Here is a 25,232-nt window from a genome sequence, read left to right on the forward strand (position 1 = left end):
TTATGCAGGAGCGGGCTTTGGTGTCTTCACTGTTTCAGCATAACCCACAGCAATCCCACTGTAAGAATTTGGATGTGGATATATTTAGATTTGATGGATCGTCTGTGGACTTCTGAGGGATTGGCTTTCTGTCTTGGGAAGTATGGATGTTGTCCTGTGTCCATATTTTCCTCTGCAAAGAACTCCAAAATTGTGTTCAGTTGCCACCTCATTCAGTATCCATTTTTTAGTTTTCATTATTTAGTTTTCTCAGAGGCTGTGCAGAAAGAGATATTGATATAGAAGTGGCTGAATGAGTATTTTTAACTGGCTTTTGAGAGCTCAATAAGTAGCGTGCAATGGGAGGAAAAGAGCACTTCCCTTCTAGAATAAGCAGGATAATCACCTTGAGTACAAATTTGCTCTCGTGGTCTTTTACATTGCACCAAGCATAGGCTGTTTTGTTCGGTGCAATGCAAAATGTCCATACTTTTTACATTTGCGAAATCACAGAGTTTAAGACATATGGCCTTACTGATACCCAGTCATTATCAAGTTAGGAGACAGTGTGGAGGTTAAATGTGAGGATGAGGTTTCTGGTTGCTCATCAGATGCACAAAAATTGTTTTTTACTACTGTCACTCCACCCCCATGACTTTAGTTTAGAACCGATATCCTCCTTCTCACAAACCTCAAAGAGGTTCCACTCTGAAATGACACCTTTTGATGAATTTAGTGTTTTGTGAGATCTCCCAATGATCATTATTTTTCCAATTGAAGTTGAGAGGAGTAGCTGCTCAAAGTGTTATTTTTTGTTTCAATCTTCATCATCATATATCATCTTGTCCCCAGAATGAAGCCTCCTCTTAACTGATATTGATCCTGCTAACCTCTCTAAACTCTTCTGTATGAAAAAGGGTGACATTTTTCCCAATCTTGAAGTAAGGCCTGAAACTGAAGTCATTTCAAGTTCCTGAAACTTGAAATAGTTCAAGGTCTCTTTGCTCTTCCACTCACAAAAGCCCAAAAAAGAAATGCTCGATACCTGGCAAGCAATAAATGAACTTATTAGGAGTTGGATGCCAAGGCTATGTAGGCATCACACTTGCACCTCTGCCAGCCTGAAACCTTTCACGCAGACCATGAATGGTACAATCAAGGCTGATCCTTACAAGTAAACCCACACTAGCCAACTGAACCTCGACAATTCATCCCAGTCCCGCCCCTTTATTGAAGTTGGACCCCCTCAACCATCAGGAACCCTGCTCCAAGTTTCTACAGGTTACAGCACATGGCAAACTTTTTTTTTTTTTTTTTTATGAAACCCCCAAACACGAGAGGTATTAGAACCTATAGTACTGTGATTGGGTTGGAGTTTGAGAAGATGAAAGAAGATATTTGTTGATATTAGACTTTAACTTCTGTGGACTGTAATTTTCAGGAAATACAGTATGAAGGAAGATTGTTCCAGAAAATGGCAATTGAATGAATAAACGACGAAGATGAAAAGTTGGTTCCGCGAGTCTGAAGATGGAAAATAAATGCAATTTGATTGCACTGTTCGGACTGTTTTGAAAGAGAGAGCGGGAATTATAGAAGCCAATGGGGCATTTTAACTTTCAAATATTGACTTACAACTTGAGTTACCCACTCACACACTAGCAAGAATTGTGGATTTATTGGATGACTGTTTTCTACAGCAGCATGTCAGAGAGGCAACAAGAGAGAGAGCAATACCCTTGATCTGATTATCAGCAGTGATCTTCAAGCACTAAGAATCTGCAGATAAAAGAACCACTAGGTGGCAGCAATAAGTGTACTTCTGTGGGATTTACTTACAGTGCCCATGGAAGTATCTGTAGAAAAGGCAAGCAGTAGAAACAGTACATCTATGAGACAGAGAGTGGAGAGACTCTGTTAGGGATGAGTCATTGATTAACCTAACTGCCCTCTTCTAAATGGAACCTAGAAGCCTGAGAGAGGTTTTGGGAGCACTGCCCAAGATGTGGAAACAATATTCCATGGTAGGGCAGTTTTGCAATTTGAAGAGAGTGAACAGCTGTTTGGAAGAAAAGTAATGCCGAGAGCAAAAGAGAAAACCAAGTTTTTTAGATGCAGAGGAAGCAATATTTGTAATGTGCCTGTGCCAAGAGAGATTAGAAGTCAGGGTAATCCCACAAAAGAGATATATCATCTTGTCCAGAAATTGAAGTGTCACCAAAGACAAGCATGGGAGCAAAAGAATCCTTTTTGTGAGATATAAGACAGGACTGAGTTTTAGAAGGATTGAAATCAACTAAGTTGTATTTGCCCCACTGGAGAATTACCTGGAGAACAGCATTTAAGGAATTGGTAGCAGATATTCGAGAAGTTGAAGCTGATTGAGCAAGGCAAGGATTCTCAAACTGGAAGGTGGAATGCAATGTACTATCACCAGCAAATCTATGGATAGGATTTCAGGTCAATGGAAGAAGACATTAATATACAAGAGGAAAAGAGTGAGGGAAAGAACTGAACTTTGTGGGGCACCAGCATCAGTGGAGAAGTTAGAAGACAGAGAGCTATCTACCATCACTCTCAGTGAGCGGTCAGACAGAAAAATGGATAACCAATTACAAAAAATAGTTGGCAAACCATAAGATGGAAGCTTGTTTAGAAGTCCTTTACGCCAAACATAATCGAATGCCTCTGAGATGTCAAGAGCAACTGCTTGTGTTTCACCAAACTTGTTCATTGAATTTGTCCATAAATGGGTAACAGAAGCCATAATATCGCCAATGAATCGACATTGACGGAATCCATACTGGCAATCATTGATCAGATGGAAGGTTTCTAGATAGTTTAAGAGTTGGCAGTTAATTGATTTCTCCATTACTTTAGAAAGAGTAAAAGTAATTGCAATGGGACAATAAATGGATGGGAGGGATTTCTCACCCTTTTTAAGAACTGGCTGGATATGAGCAAATTTCCAAGCAGAAGGAAAAACATCTTTGAAATAAGAAAGTGAAAAAAGGCAACAAAGAACAGGAGTAAGGTCAGGAGGAGCCAGTGAATGGGGTGTGTGCTAGGAATGGTGGGAGGTGTTTTACCAAGATGTTTAATACATGAGTTGGAAGAAAAATGGGATGCTATCAGGTCAGCTTTATCCTTGGGTGAAGTGACAATACAGCCATCTGGTTTTGACAGAGATGGGCAAAAGTTGTGGCCAATAACTGCTTTACAATTGTTGTGAACTCTGGTGTAAGCAGAAAATGAAACTGAAGAATTGGAAACAAGCCAATTATGACATGCAACATTCTTCTCTTGAACAGCCTTAACACATTTATTGGAAAACCAAGGTTTAGATAAAGGACAAGGTTTTAAGGTGGAATGTGGAATAAAGGATTCCATTCTTACAAGAATAATTTCTCTGACACGATCTGAGCAAATGCTGACATCAGAAGTTTTGAAACAGTAATCTTACGAAGGAAAAGAAGAAAAGAAATCTCGCAGGTCATCTCATTTTGCATTCTTGTAATGCCAAACAACACGAGGTTGGGAATAGCCACGAGATAAAGGCTCCATTGGAGAAGAGACAATCACCACTCACTTCAACCGTGTACTTAGAAGGGTCGTTGGTGAGAAAAAGGTCAAGCATGTTGGCTGTATGGTTAGGATTGTCCAGTATTCTGGTAAGTAAATGAACAATCTGTGCAAGGTCATTAATAATTGCAAAAGCCTCGGCATCTCGAACAGCTGGGTCTGTGTGACTAGAAAATGGAAGCCATCTGGAGTTGTGAACATTAAAATCACCAAGGAAAATTACCTCACTGTTACGAAAGTTGGACTGCAGAAAGTCAAGTTGCAAAGAGAGGAAGTCAAATAGTTCCATGTGATTAGTGGAGTTGGGAGAATGGTAGAGACAAGAGATGAATTTGACACAATGAGGTAGAGTGATTGTAAGCCAGAGAAGATTGAAAAGAGGAGATTTCAATTCAAATTACCAAGTCTCTGACAGGGAATATCAGAACAGACATATGTACAAGTACCACCTTTGATGCAAAAGGAGTCATACAGCGAATAATTTGGACAACTGAGATGAGCAGTGGTTGAATCAACCGATAACTGAGATTCTGTCAGAAAAAGTTCATGGGGTTTGGCAGACTGTAAGTTGAAATGGACATCATTGAGATTAGAACTGAGACCATGTATATTTGTGAAATGAACTAGGAAGTGTAACATGCTGGATTCCGAAATATTAGCCTTGCTATGGGTATTGGATCCCAGTGATGCTAATCTAGAGCACCAATAGCATCACCATACACAGGTGCTCATGTTGAGGGGAAATCATAAGGAGCACTATAAATTTACAAAAAAATATATTACTGAATAAAATCATTACAAAACAAACTTTTCCAATTAAAAATGATACAACCGTTTTATACCTGAGAGCAAGCTTGCAGAACATCGCACGTTTTGCCTTCTAATTCTGTTATTCTTTCCTGAAAGTTTTTATTTTCTTCTTCAAGAAGGGCAATCTTCTTATGAGATGCATCAATGATTTGTTTTTGATGGCTGTTTGTCTTGGACACTTGATCTTGCCATATTAACAAGGATTGTAACTGCTCTTTAATCTTCTGATTATTTTCTCTCATCGAATCTATAAAAACATTTAGATATACAATCCTAGCTTTCAATATTGTGTATTACTTATATATAAAAAAAAATTGAAATCCAACTTACTTTTAGTCAATGTTTTCATTCCAACCATGCCTTTCTACTGGTTCAATGTAGAAAAGCAATTAGATAAAGTCTAACTGAAGATTACTACTCATAGTGAATTGGTATCCTAAGTGAATAAAAGTCACGCAACATGCATAAAGTAAAAAAGTTACTCATATGGTAACAGAATGAATCCATTAATAGCTGAGAAACAAAAAATTTCCATGTAATTAAATAAACTTTTAAAAATATTACAACAGACTTTCAGAATAATGGCACCTTCGGGGATTCAAAGGTGCCATTATTTCGATTTTTCCGTTATATAGAAAGTTTTATTTTTAATGTATTTAATGCAGAAATAATGAGGCCAAATAAGAAATAGAGGGATTAAGAATGAAATTTTATTAACTGCACATAAAAAAAAAAAAGTTGGCAATTCAATGTTATATTCTGCCATTAATACACTTCTGTTTTTGCCCCGTCTATTTACTTGATTATATCAAGTTGTCTGTGTGGGTAGCAAAAGCACAGTGCTATTGTCACCATCCTCCCGCCAGGTAGAAAAGGCCCGAGTTTGAATCCCATCGATGATGCAAGGAACTTTTATAGGCTTTTTTCACTTCGTGGCTGAGGTGGATCTCGGGTGTAGATAGCAAGTTCCCCCCCCCCCATCACCACCACCATAATGCCTGCAGTAGCAATTTTGCAATGGTGAAACAACAATACCTAACCAGGTATGCCATTAAGAAGGTGCCTAAAAATTTAGAGGATCCAACAGTTGGTTTGGTGTGGACATTAAACAACACAGACAGTCTAAGTATCTTGTGTGGAGGGGACTCAACAGAATTTGTGGTTTTCTTTAAGTGTGCTCTGATAGCAATACAACCACAAAGTAAGATCATTACTTAAAAATATCAAGCATAGTGCATTCAATTTTTCCATCAAGGTGAGGTTTTTTGCTTGATTAACTGTCCATTCCTTGAATACCGTTCCTTATAAACACATTTAAGCATAGGCATTTTACTGAGTAGGAAATAAATAAAATATCTGATGCTCTATTTCATTGATAATTATAGCAGGCTTCTTCTACTTGCTAGTTTATTTAAAGGCATAGAAACAGTACAAGTGGAAATTTCCACTCGTACTGTTTTTTCACTTGTAGAAGCGAATTTCCACTTCTACTGATGCTTTATTGCAATATCCTAGCATTTAGACAATGTTAGATGTAAAATATACAAATCTATTATGATAATTATTTATTAAATTATTTAACTATATATTACAATAATGTGAATTGCCGTGCTAAATTAACAAAATAATATATTATCAATTTTAATATTGTACTAGGGGGCTTCGCCCACCGCCACAAACACACACACACTTTTCTATGCAATATGTAGAGGTATACGGAGTAAGTCAAATCTTTTCTATGTAAAAAACACGCCTGTCAAAATGCACTGGTCGATATCTAATCAGGAAATGACCTATGTAATTATTTACCTATACATTTGTAGTGCGGGGCATTCTCAAGGTCAAATAAACATCACGGTAAAACTCCAGAATGGTGTACACCTTCCAACATGGCGGCAAGCAAAACAGTGGGAAAGCAGTGATTAACAAGTTGTGACTCCCATATTTCGACAAACAGACAGGAACAAAGCAGTTATTGGCAGATGCCACTGCTTTCCCCGCTCATCCTGGGTTGATATGCCTGTAGGGTGTTTTTCCTCACATCTGCCACTGTTTTTAAATTTTCCCATTTTAAAACAGCAGGATGGAGAGATAAACACCCTGCCTAAGCTAAGCCGCCCCTCCTCGACGACACAAAACAGTCAGAAAAGGGAGGTGCCTTCACCTGTCAATTATCGCAGTCTTCCTCACTTTCATCGAACTACCTGCCTGTGTATACTATCCTGGACTTCAGCCAATATCACTATGTAATTACTTACCTGCGTTTACACAGTTCACTTAGGAAAAGGTCCTTTGCTTCGGGTTCCATAATGCATGAGGAATATTGTTGCATCCGAAAGAGCAGGACTAAAATATGTAACATAAATATTTACAAACTATACAAATATTTAAAATATTTACAAAATACTAAACCATAGTATTTACAAATATACAATATTCATTGATATACAAAAAACGTTACAATGGAACATCAAATATTAGACAGAGAATCACCAACCTCAAGTGCATGAGGTTGGTGAATGTCATGGAGGCAGTTGTCAATAATTAATTGCATTTGTAGTGACGTAATTGCCTCGTCCTCTTTTCCCATTGGCTCGAATAAATATCACTAGGAGGAAAACTTTTAATGATAGATAGATATTTAGTTCATAAAAGTAGCTTCACATGAAAACTGGGACAAATCAATATCACTGAAACCTTTTTAGGGACACTGGCACATTATGACCAAAACTAGGACAATCCCAGTTTGGGAGGAGGGAAAAAAAAAAAAGTCTCAGTTTTGGGCAAAAAGAAAATCAGGATGTCTGGTCACCCTAGCAATACCACAACCATTTATGCAAGCAGAACAATTTCTATCAAGGATTTGCCATGTAATTGTACTTTCCTATTACCTCTAACTGATAAAGAAAACAGATTTATATTAGTCACTGTAAACATGATACTTCACTGGGCACTGCTAATTCACATAGGCAATAAAACGGATGGCACTTACCTTGTGAAATAAACTGCATAATAGTTTAAATCAAACAGATATACCAAAGGTCACCTGTATATGCAAGACACCCTCTTACAGCCATTACAATAGGAAAGAGAAACAGATATTTTGCATCTGTATTCACACATGAGGAATTCTTTAGGGTGGTAGATACCAGAAGTTTATCAAAGTTACTTCCAAGAAAAGTACTTTTTCCAAAAGAGGACCTTAGCATGAAAGACTACAACCCCCCTTTTTCCTGCTGATGGAGTATACAGTGTCTTAAAACAATTGCCCCTTCCCAAAATAATTATTTTCCTAAGCCAGAGATCTGCTTCATTAATGACATTTCCCTCATCATCTCTGAGAAAACCATGAGATAACATTCAACATCAGTAATATTCACAATTGTGTATAGAATATTCATAAACAGCCCTTATAAACTATAGATCCTTAACCCTTTGCCTGTCCACATATATTTCGCATGTACTAAGCCGTACATTCGTTTGAAATAGTTACTTTTATCATGTTGCGTGGCTCTCTAGAGTAATTTTTTACGTATCTAGGGTACGTGTAACGGACCAAGGATATGCAAGGATGTGTGCATCCCATATGATGCACAGAGCTTACCCAGAAACATTTATTATCTGCGCGCTTTGTGCATCACATATGATGCATGTTAGAATTACCGCCGCCCCCCCACTTCTTTGTATTATATTCGCACCAAACTGTTAGAACACGTGCACAAGTGGTCCAGTGTTTGTTATTACCTCGCTGTAATAAGTTCTAAATATGAACCCTGCAATGTTTTATGGGAAAAGAAAACAACCGACTAGCGATAAAGAAAAATAGTTCTGAGGATGAGATTTTTTATGATGGCCAATGTTCTGACAATGGCAGTGAAGATGAATATGTACAGTCTAATGAAGAAAGTAACTCAATTCTTTCTCTTCTTCGGAGTCATCTGTAGATGAAAATGTATAGCCTAACCACAATAATCCACAAAATATGGCTACACAGGAAAGCAATTTTCAAGAATCACCAAGAATTAATTTCATGGGAAATTCTTGTTTGAAAATACATATTTCTCCAACCAATGGTGTCATGCAACCAATTGATGTTTTTGAGCAGTTTATCGACGAGGAAATTATAAAACTAATGATGATCGAAACAAATAAGTATGCACAGCAGCATTTAGCAAGATATCCTCTTCGACATACATCACGTGTGCAAAGATGGTCCGATGTAACAGAAGAAGAAATGAGATCATTTCTTGGCGTGATTTTTGCCACAGGCCTTATTAGGTATCCAAATCTAGAAAATTACTGGAAGAAAGATGAGTTTTATTATCATCCTTGTTTGCACAAAATTGGTACGAGCTATAACAGATTTACCTTGATTTTGAAAAACTGGCATGTTGCAGACAATCAAGCAGCGTTCCCAGGTGACAGGTTATATAAAATTTCTAATTTCACAAAACTCTTTATAAAAAAAAAGTCAAGAAGTTTATACCCCCGATGAAGAAATTTCCATCGATGAAACTATGATTTCCCACAGAGGCAGACTTCAGTTTCGTCAATATAACCCAGGAAAAGCCCATAAATACGGGATTAAATTATTCAAACTGTGTGAAATGATGGGTTATATATGGAATTTCTCAGTTTACTGCGGCCAAGGAATACCTTCTAATTTATTACCAGGTCTGGATCATTCCGGATCTGTAGTCGTATCCTTAGCTGAACCACTGCTGAATGAAGGCAGAATTTTGGTTGCAGACAACTGGTACAGTAGCATACCTTTAGCAACTTACCTGAAGAACAAAAATACAGATTATTGTGGAATCTTTAAAATCTAATAGAAAAGGGCTGCCCAATGAAGTAAAGTCAAAGAAATTAGAGAAAGGAAAAGTAGTAGGAATGGTAAATAACGATGGAATACGTGTTATGAAATATAAAGACAAGAAAGATATATATATGATTTCAACTTACCATGGTATAAATAAGAAAGCTGTTGAAAAAGGAAGAAATGCAGGAGAGGCTGTTGAAAAGAAAAACCGATAAGGAGAAACTATTTCAAAACCTGCAGTTATAAAAGAATATAACAGAATAAAAGGAGGAATTGATCTTTCAGATCAAATGATCTCATATTATAGTCCGGCCAGAAAGAGTGTAAAATGGTATCGAAAAGTCTTGTTTGAATGCTTAGAAATTTCTGTAGTGAATAGTTGGGTTATCTATAACAAGTTTTACTCAAATAAAACAATCCAGCTAGCAGCATTTTCAAAAGCTGTTACGATGTCTCTGCTGGGTATGGCCAAAAAAAAAATTTATTTTATTTTTTTTGTTAGTTGTTGGCACATCGGCTTCTGTGACCATAATGCACCTCCCAAAGTTTTTGCATTTTACTCTGATCCAAGCCCGAGGAGGGTTTAAACTCGTGACCTTTGGATTGCCAGGCAGGCACTTTACCCACCTGGCTAGCCCAGTCGGCATAGCCAAAAAAAGTTCTATAAATAAACCAATTAAAAAGGCCCACACATTACGAAACATACCAAGAAGAGAAGACGGAAAACTCGTTTGAAGAAGGTGTCGTTGTTACACAAAAATCATATTGAAGGAAAATCACAAAGAAGCAATGAAAAAATCTAAACAAATCTCAACAGAATGTGTCAAATGTGACAAAAAAAAACCATTTTGCCTACCTTGTTTCAATGAATACCATAAATAATATTATGTAGTGTATTGAATGAGAAATAAAAGCTACTTTATTTATATTTGTGTGTTTTTTATATATTTAGTAACTCCACCATATTATTTCAGATAATTCACATTCTTGCACTTTGTGAATCAGATGTGATGCACACTGAGTTGGAAGACAAACTATAACAGTTTAGATCGAAAAACTGAGTAAGTTTCAGACGTTTATCGAAAATTTATTGTATTTAAAACTCCAGTAAGTGTGTATCACATGCGATGCACAAGCGTATAGAAAATACGTTGTGCGTATCACATGTGATGCACAGGACAGGCAAAGGGTTAAGTCCTTATTTAAGGAGTTGATAATAAAATTAATTTAAATTCCTTAATAATAAAACTGTACTTGAAGTTCTTAAAATAAGGTCCTTAATAATAAAATTAAGTCCTTAATTTTTCACTCCAAAAACCTCAGATAGTCCAGAACTTCAATTACCGTGACTCTAGGATTTGGAACTAGACTTTTCTAGGCCAGACACATTCTAGGCAGAATGGCTAATATTATGGAAAAATATTATGGAAAAAAAACAACCACCCCAATATTTCCCCAACCCATCTACCCCAGCTTTTTTCCTGTCCTTACCAGCTTTTCCCAACACAGGTAAAAGCTGGTAAGGATTGGCAGGAAACAATGTAAAAACTTATTTAGAGTATATCAAAAACCCTACAATGGCAATAGCCCTCCTCCCAAGGTTAGCCATTCTGTCTAGAACGTGTCTGACCTAGAAAAAAGAGGGGGGGGAGGTAATCTCTCATGCTAAGATCCTCTTTTGGAATACTGATATATTATTATATACTATTGGTAGATTGACATGTGACTTCCTTGTCAGTTAGTATAGGTCAGTTTTACAGAAAAGTTAAAGGCCGCATAGGACTCCAAAAATAATGTGGGGAAAATGCTTTAGCCTACCACACCATTACTGCAACCACGTATTGAGCTCAACAACTCAAATTTTTGATAATGGGACCCATCTCTGTTTTATTCCCAAAAAAAAAAAAAAAAAAGAGACAGAGCATGTGAGTGTCTTAAACTCTTCAATACAGATACAATTAGATACCAACTAATGACATACATATCCACATATTACTCGAAGAATTTTGAGCTGCTGGGAATGGATAAGTTTTTGAACAATTTTGAGTTTTATTGATGTAATTAGCATATAAATCATATTCTATAAAAAGCTTTATAGTCCAGTCAGGTTTGTTAGTTTATTTTTAAATTTAACTAGAGATTTTGTAAATTACTACTTAATATATGTAGAATCTTTGTATTGGAGATTTTGTGCATATATCATATCTCGTAACTTTGTACCATAGTGCATGGTAGAGACTTAAATGTGGTAAATAGGTTTGAATCACGTATGTTGGTGTTAATAGTTAATTTTATTAGCTATTATAATTAACTGTAACTTTACAAGCATAATGGTAAAGTGTAAACGATAATGTAATACACATAACGTAAACTTGAAATGTTATATATCTTTTTAATAACTAATACTATTTTAGGGCAGAAAACCTCAAACTGACATTTGTTAGTGCATTTGCATCATTACTACATGGTTGAACTTTCTGGACAAACCAAAGTTTGTATATTGGCATCATTATTGTAATATCTCATATTGTGAAATTCTTCACAAGTTGCCCCCCTCCTCTTCAAATAAGTAATGCTTCCCCATTAGAGAAGAGTGCTGTTACTTATTTTCAATTGAACCCCCCACGACTTACACAGCACTATTTCGAAACTATTTGGATTCTTATCAGTGAGCAGGTAGGTAGCCAGTAGTACAAGTGTCGATAAACCAGTTGTGACTTATTTACACAATATGAGGCCACAAAAGCTGTGCTTCTTAGATTAACAATATTTTAGGGAACAAAGTCTCAAACTATGTAAAAGTCATACTAGTTTATGAATTTTACATAGTTTTACATAGTTTGAGGCTTTCTGCCATGAAAATTCAAATCTAGTTTGAATTTTCAAGCAGAAAGCTTTAAACATATTCTTTGTAGAATGCTCTTAGTTAAGAAGCACATAAAATCTAAGGCAATCATCCAGTTGACATGAGTGGCCAGTGCAATTTCGAGTCACTGGGGTGTGATCCAAGCATTGAGAAAACAAAAATGAGAGTAGGAGTGTACTATAGGCTAAATGACTGTGATGAGTAAAACAAAAAAAACTGTACAGAGAAATAGTAGACCACTAAATCAGAATGTCTCATAATGGGGCATTTTAACTTTCAAATATTGACAGAACTTGAGTTACCCACTCACACACTAGCAAGAATTGTGGATGACTGTTTTCTATAGCAGCATGTCAGAGAGGCAACAAGAGAGAGCAATACCTTGATCTGATTATCAGCAGTGATTCTTCAAGCACTAAGAATCTGCAGATAAAAAAACCACTAGGTGGCAGCAATAAGTGTACTTCTGTGGGATTTACTTAAAGATGTAACTACCATCAAGGGTAAAGGGAAGGGTTTTTGCTTTCATAAAGCAGGTGTAGTCTCAGACAGTTTTTAAATTCTACACAATGGGACCAACTAATGATTTTACCAACAACAAATTCTAAATGGGAAGCATTCGGGGAAATAATCACAGAAGCCACTAGTCTTTTCTTACCGACTAAGAAATACAGTGCAAGACATAGACCTAAATGGATGTTAGATAAACAACTGAGACACAGGGCAGAGAAGAAAAATGCATGGGATGCATACAAGTTATCAGGAGATACAGAAGCCTATGGTACATATAAATTAGTCTGTAATGAAGTGACAATGAAGGTTAGGCAAGCCAAGGCAGATTACGAGATGTCTCCCGCAAAGCATGCCAGAAAAAAGCGGCAAAACCTTCTTTACCTATAACTCTAGAAAAACAGCAAAACTCTAGAAAAACAGCAAAGAGTTCTTTACTTATGTAAACTCTAGAAAGAAGGGGATGAATCAGATTGGTCCACTTGATATTGATGGGTCAACTGTTGATGATCCTGCTCAGGTAGCTAACAAACTAAATGAATATTTTGCATCGACATTCACACATGAGGAGTTATTCAGCGAGGGGAATGCCAGAGGTGTATTCAACTCTAGCAGTAAGCTACAGAATCTTGACATAACTGGGAGTAAAGTGGAGGAGAAACTGTTGAAGATAAACACAAGAAAGGCACCCGGGGTGGATGGGATCTATCCAGTTATATTAAAGGAGGCAGCAAAGGAAGTAAGCAAACCCTTAGCCATAATTATGAGAGCTTCCTTGGACTCAGGGGAGGTACCCATAGACTGGAAATGTGCAAATGTGACCCCAATTCACAAAGGAGGATCAAAGGCTGACACAAGTAATTATAGACCTGTGGGCTTAACTTCTGTTCCAGGAAAATTAATGGAGACACTGGTTAAAGAAGCACTGCAGGATCATTTAGACAAGACTTCAGTTATAGCTCGGACACAGCACGGCTTTGTTAAGGGGAAGTCTTGCCTGACCAATTTGATTGGATACTATGATGCAGTCACAAAAGAACTGGATGCAGGGAATAGCTTTGATATTATGTACTTGGATCTTAGAAAGGCTTTTGATACTGTTGCACATGGAAGACTGCTACACAAATTGGAGCAGTGTGACATTGGAGGCAAATTGCTGCTATGGATAAAGGGGTGGTTGAGGGGGAGAAGACAGAGAGTGGTAATCAATGGACGCTGCTCATCGTGGACTAATGTTATTAGTGGAGTCCCTCAGGGCTCAGTGTTGGGTCCATTATTGTTTTCTGTATTTATAAATGATATTGATGATGGTATATCAAGCTTAATGTCCAAGTTTGCAGACGATACAAAGGTTGGCAGGGTTGTCAAGGACACTACTGACACTATGCTGCTGCAACAGGATCTGGAAAGGTTGAGCAGATGGGCTGAGAGGTGGCAAATGAAGTTTAACATTGACAAATGTAAAGTACTACACATGGGAAACAACAACCCCAGAGCAACGTATCAACTCTGTGGTACTACACTGACAGTGGTAGAGAATGAAAGGGACTTGGGGGTGGTTGTGCAGGCAGATATGAAGTTCTCTGAGCAGTGCAGACGGGCTGCAAGAGTAGCTCATGGAGTATTGTCAATGATATACAGGAATTTTTCCAGCAGGGATAAGGAGGTGATTATTCCCTTGTATAAGGCAATGGTCAGGCCACACCTAGAGTACTGTATACAGGTCTGGAGGCCTCATTTCAAGAAGGATGTAGAGCTGCTGGAACGAGTACAGAGAAGGGCAACAAGATTAGTGAATGGAACAAAGGGATGCTCTTACGAAGAAAGGCTTAAGTTTTGCAAATTACAGTGTCTGGAGACTAGGCACCAGCGAGGTGATCTGATAGAGGTGTATAAAGCCTTGAATAGTTTGAGCATGCTCAATGCTGATGGGATTCTTCCTCTAGCTCAGAATAATCACCTGAGAGGGCATAAATTCAAATTGAGGAAAGACAGATGTAGGATAGATGTGCGGAAATTTGCCTTTAGCCAGCGGGTGGTTGGTTGGTGGAACAGACTTCCATCCCTTGTAGTGGAGGTTGATAGCCTAAATAAGTTTAAGGCTCAGCTGGACAGGTATTTTGAACGAACAGAGGGGTGAAGTGGGTTTTTTTTTTTTGGCTGATGCTGCATAAGCTTGCTTTCTTGCATCAAATGCCTCTACTAATGCTAATGCTAATTAATAGTTAAAGGAAGAGGTTGAATTCCACTTTGTGTTAATGGTTTAAATGTTAATGATCCTGCTCAGGTTGCTGACAAGCTGAACAGGTATTTTGCATCTGTATTCACACATGAGGAATTCTTTAGGGTGGCGGATACCAGAAGTTTATCAAAGTCTAACAGACAGCTGAATGTTTTTTTTTGATAACTTACAGAGGAAAGTGGATGACAAATTGTTGAAGTCAAACATAAAAAAAGCACCTGGGAGTGGATGAGAACTATCTAATTATATTAAAGGATGCAGCAAAGGAGGAAAGTTAACCCTTAGCAATAATTATCAGTGCATCTTTATATTCAGGGGACTGCAGATCTGTAAATGCATCCCCAATTGACAAAGGCAATCTAGAGAGGGGTTCAGTTATACTTCAGTCACAGCATGGATTTGTTAAAGGGATATCTTGTCTGACCAATTTAATTGGATATTATGATGCAGTGACTAAGGAACTGAATGCAAAAAAAAAAAAAAAAAAAGGAATTTTGATATTTTACACTTGGATTTCAGGAAATCTTTTGAAATTGTTGCACATAAAAGACTGCTGTACGAATTGGAGCAGCATACATCAAGGGCAAGTTAATGCTCTGGATAAAGGAATGGTTGAGTGGGAGAAAACAGAGTGGTTATCAATGAGCACTGCTCTTTGTGGACTAATGTTATTAGGGGAGCCCTACAGAGTTCAGTGCTGTGCCATCATTGTTTTCTGTATTTAAAAATGATATTGATGAGGTATCAGGCTTAATGTCTAAGCTTGAAGAACATACAAAGATTGGCAAGATGGTTAATAACAGTAATAAAGGTATGCTGCAACAAGATCTAGAAAAATTAGGCAGATGGGCTAAGAAATGGCAATTGAAGTTTAACATTGACAAATGCAATGTATCCTAGTTCATTTCACAAATATACATGGTCTCAGTTCTAGTCTCAATGATGTCCATTTCCACGTACAGTCTGCCAAACCCCATGTACTTTTTCTGACAGAATCTCAGTTATCAGTTGATCCAACCACTGCTCATCTCAGTTGCCCAAATTATTTGCTGTATGATTCCTTTTACCTCAAAGGTGGCTTCTATAATTCCTGTTCTCTCTTTCAAAACAGTCCAAACAAGCCACCACCAGCCAACATCCATTTACTGTCCAACTTCAAACTCGCAGAACCAACTTTTCATCTTCGTTGTTTATTCATTCAACTGCTATTTTCTGAAACAACCTTCATACGTATTTCTTGAAAATTATTCTACAGAAGTTCAAGTCTAATATCAACAAATATCTTCTTTTGTCTTTCCAACCTATGCATGGTGCTAAGTACTATAGGTTCTAATACCTCTCATGTTTGGGGGTTTCATAAAAAAAAAAAAAAATTTCATACGGGTAGCAGTAATCCCCAAGTAACGTATCAACTGTGTGGTACTACACTCAGGTAGGTGGAAAAAGAAAAAAACCTGGGTATAATTGTGCCCATGAGGTTTTGGCAATGATATACAGAAATTTTGTAGCAGGGATATGGAAGTGATTATCCCTTTGTATAAAGCAATGGTCAGACCACATCTTGAGTACTGCATACAGGTCTAGAGACCTCATTTTAGGAAGGATGTAGGGTTCCTGGAACAGAAGAAGAACAATGAGATTGGTGAGGAGGAACAAAGGGATGCTGTTACCAAGAAAGGCCTCAGTTCTGCAAATTTCAGCATATGGAGACTAGGCACCTCTCCAAGGTGATCTGAATGACCTGAAAGTTGTTTAAGGCTTTGAACGGCTTGAGCAAACTCAATGCTGATGGGATTCTTCCTCTTGCTCAGACTGTGCATGAGAGGGCATAAATTCAAATTGAGGAAGGATTGCAGATGGTTGATTGCTGGACCAAGCTTCCAGCCATTGTTGTGGAAGTGAATAGTTTGAAAAAATTCAAGGAAGAACTAGACAAATTACTGGATGGGATGAATAGGTGATTTTTTTTTTTTTTTTTTTTTTGGCTAGTGCTGTACAAGCTTGCTTTCTTGCATCATTTTCCAATATTGATACTAATGCTAACTCTCCAAAACAAGTATTAGTATATTACACTTTCACATCTCTCTCTACAATAATCATCAGTTATCTAGCCAAGCAAGTTCCCAGAATGATTTTAATATACCTGGAGAAAATGAAGTCCGTTTTCTCCTGGTACTGAAAGCAGAACAGGATAATTTGAAAGAGCCAGATCAAAACATAGAGATGTGCTTATCCTCCCTGGAATTTTATTCATAAGAATAAAGAGTACAAAAATATTTATTAATAGTCTAAATTCAAACCTACAAGCTTTCGGTCATGAATTTATACAGTATGCGTGGTCATTAATCTGTTTTTCTCCTGAGAGGGGTGGGCAATATCTGTGAGTGGCAGTAATCGAATTAATATCATAAAGAACAGTATTTTTTTACTCAGGATATGGAAGTGGGATGGGATCATTCATCCCAAACTGGATATGCCATTGGGCCTATAGCAACAAGTGACTTCAGACTGAAGAACCACCAATCCATTCATTAAAAAAAATTATATTTGTATAACACTAACAACATTGACCCTTTCATGTACTGTTTCCATTTAATGTTGAATTTTAAAAAAAAACTTGGTTAAATTTTTTAGCTAGTTTCTTGCCATACACATCTTGTTTCCTTACTGCAAAGTACCACTAGAAGAATTTAATTATTCTCCAAACATGATTTTAGAGTTTCCCCATTTTGACTGTAGGCCAATAGTACTAAATCCAAGTAAAAGGATTGTGATGTAGAAGGAAGTTTAAAGAAAATGGCATGGTCAGAAACAGCTGTGAATGAAAATGAGCAGTCTGATGTAATAGTGTTCTAGTTCTGATGATTATTTTGCCCTTTAAGAGTAGAAAGCAGGGTGCTAATTTATCAAGTAAAGTTTCCAATAGATTAGAATATTTTAAATGAAGTTTGTTGTCTCATGAAAACTGCAACAATTTGTTTTTATCAGCAAAAAAAAAAAAAAAATCTTAAAATGTGAGTGTCAACACCTCAAACCCTGCTTACGTTGGTTTGCACCTGAGGTGTTGGGGGAAGTCACTTCCAATATACCAGGTGCCGAAACCAGGGGATTTGGATAATACATAATGATCACACTTTGCTGATCATACTGGTTTACTGGGCTTTTCTGTTAGCGCAATCCATTATAAACAGGTAGTAAACTCTATCTTATTGCATTTGTGATAATCCCGATAACTGTAATTGTGGGTTTTTACATTTGTTTTTTTATATGATTGAAATCTTCAATCATGTAAAAAACAAATTTTCAGAAACTTCTCTTCATTCCTATTTACATATTACAATGATGAAGGGAAAGAGACCAATGGAAAATGCAAGTGCTGGCAGGGCCAGGGAACGAAACAAAATTAATTTAGAAATGAAGATAAAAATGATTAAGAAGTATGAAGCAGGATAAAGTTTGTCATCTATTGCAAGGGAATTAGGTCTCACTGCTTCAACAGTGAATACTATTTTAAAGAACAGTGCAAGTATAAAAGAACGTGTCAAAGGATCAATGCACTTAAGATCAATACTGATCACAAAACAGCATTCAGGTGCTATATGATCTGTGCTTGTTGACAGGAGAGACTGCTTCTACAGGGATGGGGTACACTTAAATATAAAGGGTGCAAGAATATTTGCTGATGCTTTCGAGGCAATGTTAGGTGGTTGGAAAACTGCTAGCTTCGGGAGGATACACAGACTAAAAGTTTAACACTGGCTGCATGTAGAGGCAAAAGTGATTCTTGCTTGCACTGCTTCTATTAGAATGAGCAGCAGCCTGGAAAGCAAGGTAATGGAGATTTCCAGGACTGCTGGGAGTCAGAGTTGTATTCTGAAATGAAAAAATTGTAACAGATGTTTTTAGCAATTTATTTCCTTTTGCTTGTTTTTAATTAAGATGGAAGTTAACAATGATATGTTCTATAAATTGTAGTAGAATACAGTAATGAGTTATGACATTTCTGAACTGAAAGCGATTTGTGGGTTAAGAAAAAGTTAAGCAGTGGACTTAAAAAACATTACATTGTATACCTCAACATAGACAACTGGTTATATTGGAAACAGCAGATGGAATGGTCCAAACGTTCAGCAACCTTCGTGAAACTGGAGAATTCGAAAGATGGGTGTGGAAATAATGAAGCCGAAACGGACGCTATTCCGATGAAATCACAAAATAATGCTATTGATTGTAACGCTGAGCTTATTCTTCCTGAACAGTTGAATGAAGTAAGCAAAAATTGTTACGAAATTAAAAATGGCTCGATATCGAACGAAAGCGATGGTTTAACGAACGCTGGTGTTACAGGTAGGGTTAATGCTTCCTTTCCTTTTCTTGCTTACTTTGTTTATTTGCTGAGCCTGTTGCCATGAAATCCCGATTACTTTCTCCCCATAACCCAATTTTTAATCGACATACACGAAAATGTTAGTGACTTAGTATGCACATATTCAGACTTAATTGTGGTTGTTTTATCATATTTACCATTATTGTTCATTAGCTCTAATAGCCCTGCTACCCTTCCGTTTGTAAATTACTTTTGAATGGAATAGAAAAAAATAAACAAATTGGCATTGAAAACGATTCAATGTTTATTCACATTTTATATCCACATGAAAATGTAAAGAAGTTGTGATCAGGTCAAAGGAACAGTGAAAAAATGAAAGGGGCCGATATCCATATCGGCATATTACTTTTCTATATATTCACTGATTACAGAAAGTTCGTACCAACTGCAAACATTAAACAGTGACAAAGTTAGAATTTACATCAGTAGCAGCAGCTGATCTGGTTGACCAAGAAGAGCCTTTGGGAAAACCATCTGTGACCAAGTGCAAGATAAGGAAGCCATAAACTTTGGTAAATCAGAATATCACTGACATAACAGCATATCCTAAGTGAGCATGTGCACCTTTAAAAGGAAAGAGTACCTCTACAGTGTAATGTCTGTTAGACTCAGTTATAAAAAATTAACTTTTAGTGTTTTTCGTTGAATTGAAAATAGTTTTATTAATTATTATATACATAATGCAAGTAATTTACAAAAAAAGGAATGTATGTCTTGTTTGTAATTTCTTGTGTTGGATGCATTTTTCATTTATCTTCTATTATGCATCCCACTTCCTTCACTTACTAGTTTTTCATCTAGTTAACCTCTCTTGAAACTGTTTTCAGAAAAATATAGAGTGTATATTAGTTGTAATTTATATCGTCACTTCAGTAGCAAATGCAACTTCTGGGCCTCTTCTGAAAGATTCACAAATGCTCCACCACCATCACTCCTTTGTGCTCAGTAACAACTGTATCAAGATTGTCCAGGCCCCCTTCAGTGCTTAACCACTATGGCAAATCCAGCTGTGTGGTTTGATGCTCCTTCGCCCACCATTACAGATTCGGTAACTCTTGCCCATACCTCAAGAGTTCTTATCTGTTACCCCAACTGGACATTTTATCTAGATGTTCTGGGGACAGAAACGTTTCAAGTGAGCAGGTAGCTAATGCCAGGGAAGAGAGCCTAAAAAACTTTAAGGGTTGTGTTAGGGTTGTTAAATATACAAGAACGGTAAGTCTTAATTGTTTATATAGTATTGCTAGCAGTGTTGTCAATAAAATGAGCGAATTCGAACTGCTGGTTAAAACAAGCAACGCGGACATAACAGGGTTTACGGAAACGTGGTGCCACCCGGAAATAGGGGATGAGTTTCAGTATGGCTTGTATAATGTATTTAGGAAGGATAGGGTAGATAGAAGGGGTGGTGGGGTAATGCTTCTTATCAGAAGCAGCCTGAGTGCGACGATGGCTTTCCCGGATTCAGACGTTTCACATACTAGTATAGAATCTGTATGGTGTGAGATAGTTGGAAACCAAGGTATAATGCGAGTAGGAGTAATCTACAGACCAGATGATTGTGAAGATTTTGACGAAAGCCTCTACATGCAAATGGAATGGGCAAGTAAGCGTCAGTGTCTTATTATATTGGTGATATCATTTTGCCTCCAATTGATTGGAGTAAATGGGAAGGAAACTTGACATGGGGAACAATTTTCAAATCAACTAGATGACTGTTATTTGTATCAACATGTCAGGGAAAGTGCTAGAGAAAAGAATATCTTAGACCTCATCATCACCACCCATGAATCAGATGACATAACAGGGCTGACAGTAGAGGAACCAGTAGCAGGAAGTGATCACGGAGTTCTACATTGGATGATGAAGAGAGAGGTAGCAGTAGTAAAAGGCAAAGGAATGAGTTATAATTTCAGAAAAGGAAATTACAATGCCTTAAGGTGCTACATGGCCTCTATTAACTGGGTAGATATTGCACAGAGAATGAATACAATTGAACTGTGGTATGCTTTTAAAACATTAATCACAGTCGCCTTGAATGCGTATTTTCCATTAAATGTTGGATGAATAGTGAAGTTGCCACATTACTTGAGCAGAAAAAGGTGGCATGGAAAAGTTACAGAGCAATAAAAAGTACTGAAGCCTATAACAACTACAAGATGATCTGTAATAGAGCCACAGAAAAGGTTCAACAGGCAAAGGCAGTTTATGAGAAATCGCTAGCAAACAGAACAAAGAGGGGGGGGGGGGGGAATAAGGAATTCTTCACATGTATAAATGCTAAGAAGAGGAGGATAAACCAGGTCGGATCTTTACTTAAGGGAAAGGGGATAGTATTAAATACACCAGCTGCCGTTGCAGATTAACTGAACAGTTATTTTGCATCGATATTTACAGAATAAAAACCTTTTGTGGCAATGGGAAATTGTGGGAGCGAAGTTGAAAAATATGTAATTAATGATATTGAAATTTCCCAAGATTATTTAATGAAAAAACTTTCGAGCCTACATGCCAGTAAGGCTCCTGGAGTTGATGAAATATACCCTATAAGCTTAAGGGAGGCTGCAATTGAGTGCATTGGACCATTAAGGCTAATTATGCGAGCATCACTAGACTCTGGGGAGATTCCGTTGGATTGGAAAAGTGCCAATGTATCTCCCATACATAAGGGTGGTTCTAAGAGTGAAGTGGGAAATTATCGACCTGTCAGTCTGACTTCAGTGGTAGGGAAAATCATGGAGACAATGATCAAGGGTGGAATTCAGGATCATTTGGATAGAATTGAAATTCTCAAGGATACTCAGCATGGTTTTGTAAAGTGAAAATCATCTTTAACAAATCTAGTTCACTATTTTGAAAGGGTCACTCATGAGCTGGATTTAGGGAATAATTTCGACAGTGTTTATTTAGATTTCAGCAAAGCTTTTGACTCAGTCCAACATGAGCAGTTGCTTTATAAGCTGGAACAGGTTAGAATCACTGAGAAAATCCTTAGATGCATAGCAGGATGGCTTCAGGGCAGGAGGCAGTGGGTTGTGATAAATGGCTATTCCTCAGAATGGGTTGATGTAAGAAGTGGGGTTCCCCAAGGATCAGTATTAGGACCACTGTTGTTTTTAATTTTCATAAACGACATTGATGAAGGGATAGAGGGCGTGATGTCTAAATTTGCAGATGATGTTAAAATTGGTAGAGTAGTTAATGATCACTGTCAAGCTGAGCTTCTTCAGAGAGAAGGAGTGGTCAGAAAAATGGCAGGTATGCTTTAATTCAAAAAAGTGTAAGGTATTACACCTGGGAAACAGTAATCCCAAAATAACTTATTCACTTGGAGTTCAACTAAACCCAGTACTGGAGGAAAGGGACTTGGGTGTTACGATACGGTCAGACATGAAATTCTCTGAGCATTGTAAACAGGTTGCAAGGAAGGCCCATGGTGTCCTATCGATGATCTATCGAACTTTTGAAAGTAGAGATAGGGACGTGATAATTCCATTATATAAGGCTTTTGTTAGACCACACTTGGAATACTGTGTTCAAGTATGGAGACCGCACCTAAAGAAAGACATTGAGCTTCTTGAAAGAGTGCAAAGACGGGTAACTCGCCTGGTGAGATCGGCAAAAGGGCGTACTTATGAGGAAAGACTTCGAATATGTGGGTTGCAGAGTTTGGAAACTAGACACCTTAGAGGAGATTTGATTGAGGTGTTTAAGGCTCTGAGAGGCATCAGTAAAATGAATGAGGACAAAATTTTCAAGATTATAAATGATGCTAGAACTAGGGGACATAAATTCAAGTTACGGGGGGGAGATGTTTAGATTGGGCCACAGGAAGTTTTATTTTAGCCAGCGAGTTATAAATTACTGGAATAAGTTGCCTACATAGGTGGTAGAGGCTGACAGTTTGGGGAAATTCAAACGTCATCTGGATAATACCTTCGGGCGAGGGAAACACATAGGATGAGATGATAGGTTTAATTTCCTTTTCTTTTATTAATTATTAGGGGTTTTTTTTTTTTTTTTTGGTTGTGCAGCATAAGCCATAGGCTTTCTTGCACCATGCGGCCATTACTAATACTAATACTGGAACAAGTAAATACATGGGTTGTGTTAGGGTCACTAAGAGTAGAAACAGGTGCATGTATACCAATGCTAGGAGTATAGTTAATAAATTTGATGAGCTTGAAATACTAGTCAAGACATCAAAGGCATATATTGTTGGGATATCAGAGATGTGGTATCACACAGATATAAGCAGTGCAGAATTCGAATTTACAATGCATACAAAAAGAATAGACAGGACAGGAAGGGAGGAGGGGTTATGCTGTTAGTTAAGAAACAAAATCTAAAGAAGTGCATCCAATTGATGTTAGTGGACAATGCAATGTTGAGTCTGTTTGGTGTGACATATGCACTGGGAAAGTAAAAATGAGAGTGTGTGTGTGTTATAGGCCTAATGAATCTGATAAGTATAATGAGCAATTATGCAGAGAAATAGAGTAGGCCAGTAAATCAGAATGTCTTATAATGGGAGATGTAAACTTTCCAGATACTGACTGGAACTTGTAGATTTGGTCACTCGCACACTAGCAGGACTTTTGTGGATTTACTGGATGACTGTTTTCTACAGCAACATGTTCGAGGGGCAACCAGAGGGGGTAATACTCTTGATCTAATTATCAGCAGTCATTATTCATGCATTAAGAATTTGCAGATAAAGAAACCACTGGGTGAGAGTGATAACAATGTAATGATGTAGGAATTACTTAAAGATGTAACTACTATCAAGGCTAAAGGGAAGGGCTTTTGCTTTCATAAAGGCGATTACAGGGATCTCGGACAGTTTTTAAATTCTGTACATTGGGATCAACTGATGATGTTACCAATGTTGAATTCTAAATGGGAAGCCTTCAGGGACTTAATTTTGGAGGTTACTAAGCTTTTCATTCCAACTAAAAAATACTGTTCAAAAGGTTTAGGCCTAAATGGATGTCAGATGAATTAATGAGGCTCATAGCAGAGAAGAAAAATGTATAAGATGCATATAAAGTATCAGGTGACAGAGAAGCCTACGGCAGATATAAACTAGTCTATAATCAAGCCACAAAGGAGGTTAGGCAGGTGAAGGCAGATTACGAGAAATCTTTGGCAAAGGATGCAAAGAAAAACAGCAAAGAGTTCTTTACTTATGTAAACTCTAGAAGGAAATGGATGAATTGTATTGGACCACTTAACATAGATGGGTTGACTATTGATTATCATGCTCAGGTAGCTGATAAACAATGAGTATTTTGCATCTACATTCACACATGAGAAGTTATTCAATAAGGGGAGTGCTAGACATTTATCAAACTCTAACAGGGATTTAAATGATTTTGTAATAACTGAGAGCAAAGTGGAGGAGAAACTGTTGAACTTAAACATAAGAAAGGCACCTAGGGTAGATGGGATCTATCTAGTTATATTAAAGAAGGCAGCAAAGGAAGTAAGAAAATCCTTAGCCATAATGATGAGAGTTTCCTTGGATTCAGGGTAGGTCCCCATGGACTGAGGGTGTACAAATGTATCACCAATTCAAAAAGAGGGTTCAAAAGGTGACACAAGTCACTAAAAACCTGTTAGTTTAACTTGTGTTCTGGGGAAAATAATGGAATCACTGATTAAAGAAGCATTGCAGGATCATCTAGACAAGACAGCAGTAATAGTTAAAATACAGCATGGGTTTGTTAAAGAGAGGTTTTATCTGACCAATTTGATTGGATACTATGATGCAGTCACAAAGGAACTGAATGTCAAAAATAATTTGCATATCATATACTTGGATTTCAAGAAAGCTTTTGATACTGTTGCACATGGAAGTCTGCTGTACAAATTGGAGAGGTATGGCATTAAGGGTAAGTTGCTACAATGGATAAAGAGATTTGAGTGGGAGACGACAGAGAGTGGTAATCAATGGACACTGCCCTTTGTGGAAGTTTAACATTGACAAATGCAAACCCATACTGCATATGGGTAACAATAACCGAAGAGAAACGTA

The 25,232-nt window shown here is 37.3% G+C and overlaps 1 protein-coding gene across 6 annotated transcripts in view; it reads right to left on the reverse strand.

Annotated features, from left to right (window-relative positions):
* Nucleotides 1-25,232, reverse strand: part of LOC150086828 (optineurin-like) — a 188,780-nt gene that overhangs the window by 126,916 nt on the left and 36,632 nt on the right. For all 6 annotated transcript variants that reach the window (XM_090371607.1, XM_090371604.1, XM_090371605.1 and 3 more), the window contains one exon: nucleotides 4,404-4,618. In XM_090371607.1, the coding sequence (XP_090227733.1) occupies nucleotides 4,404-4,618 (215 nt within the window). The remainder of the gene's footprint in view (nucleotides 1-4,403; nucleotides 4,619-25,232) is intronic.

The sequence above is a fragment of the Mastigoproctus giganteus genome, chromosome 4, assembly GCF_048544385.1.
Source record: "Mastigoproctus giganteus isolate SK-2022 chromosome 4, ASM4854438v1, whole genome shotgun sequence".
Taxonomy (NCBI): domain Eukaryota; kingdom Metazoa; phylum Arthropoda; class Arachnida; order Uropygi; family Thelyphonidae; genus Mastigoproctus; species Mastigoproctus giganteus.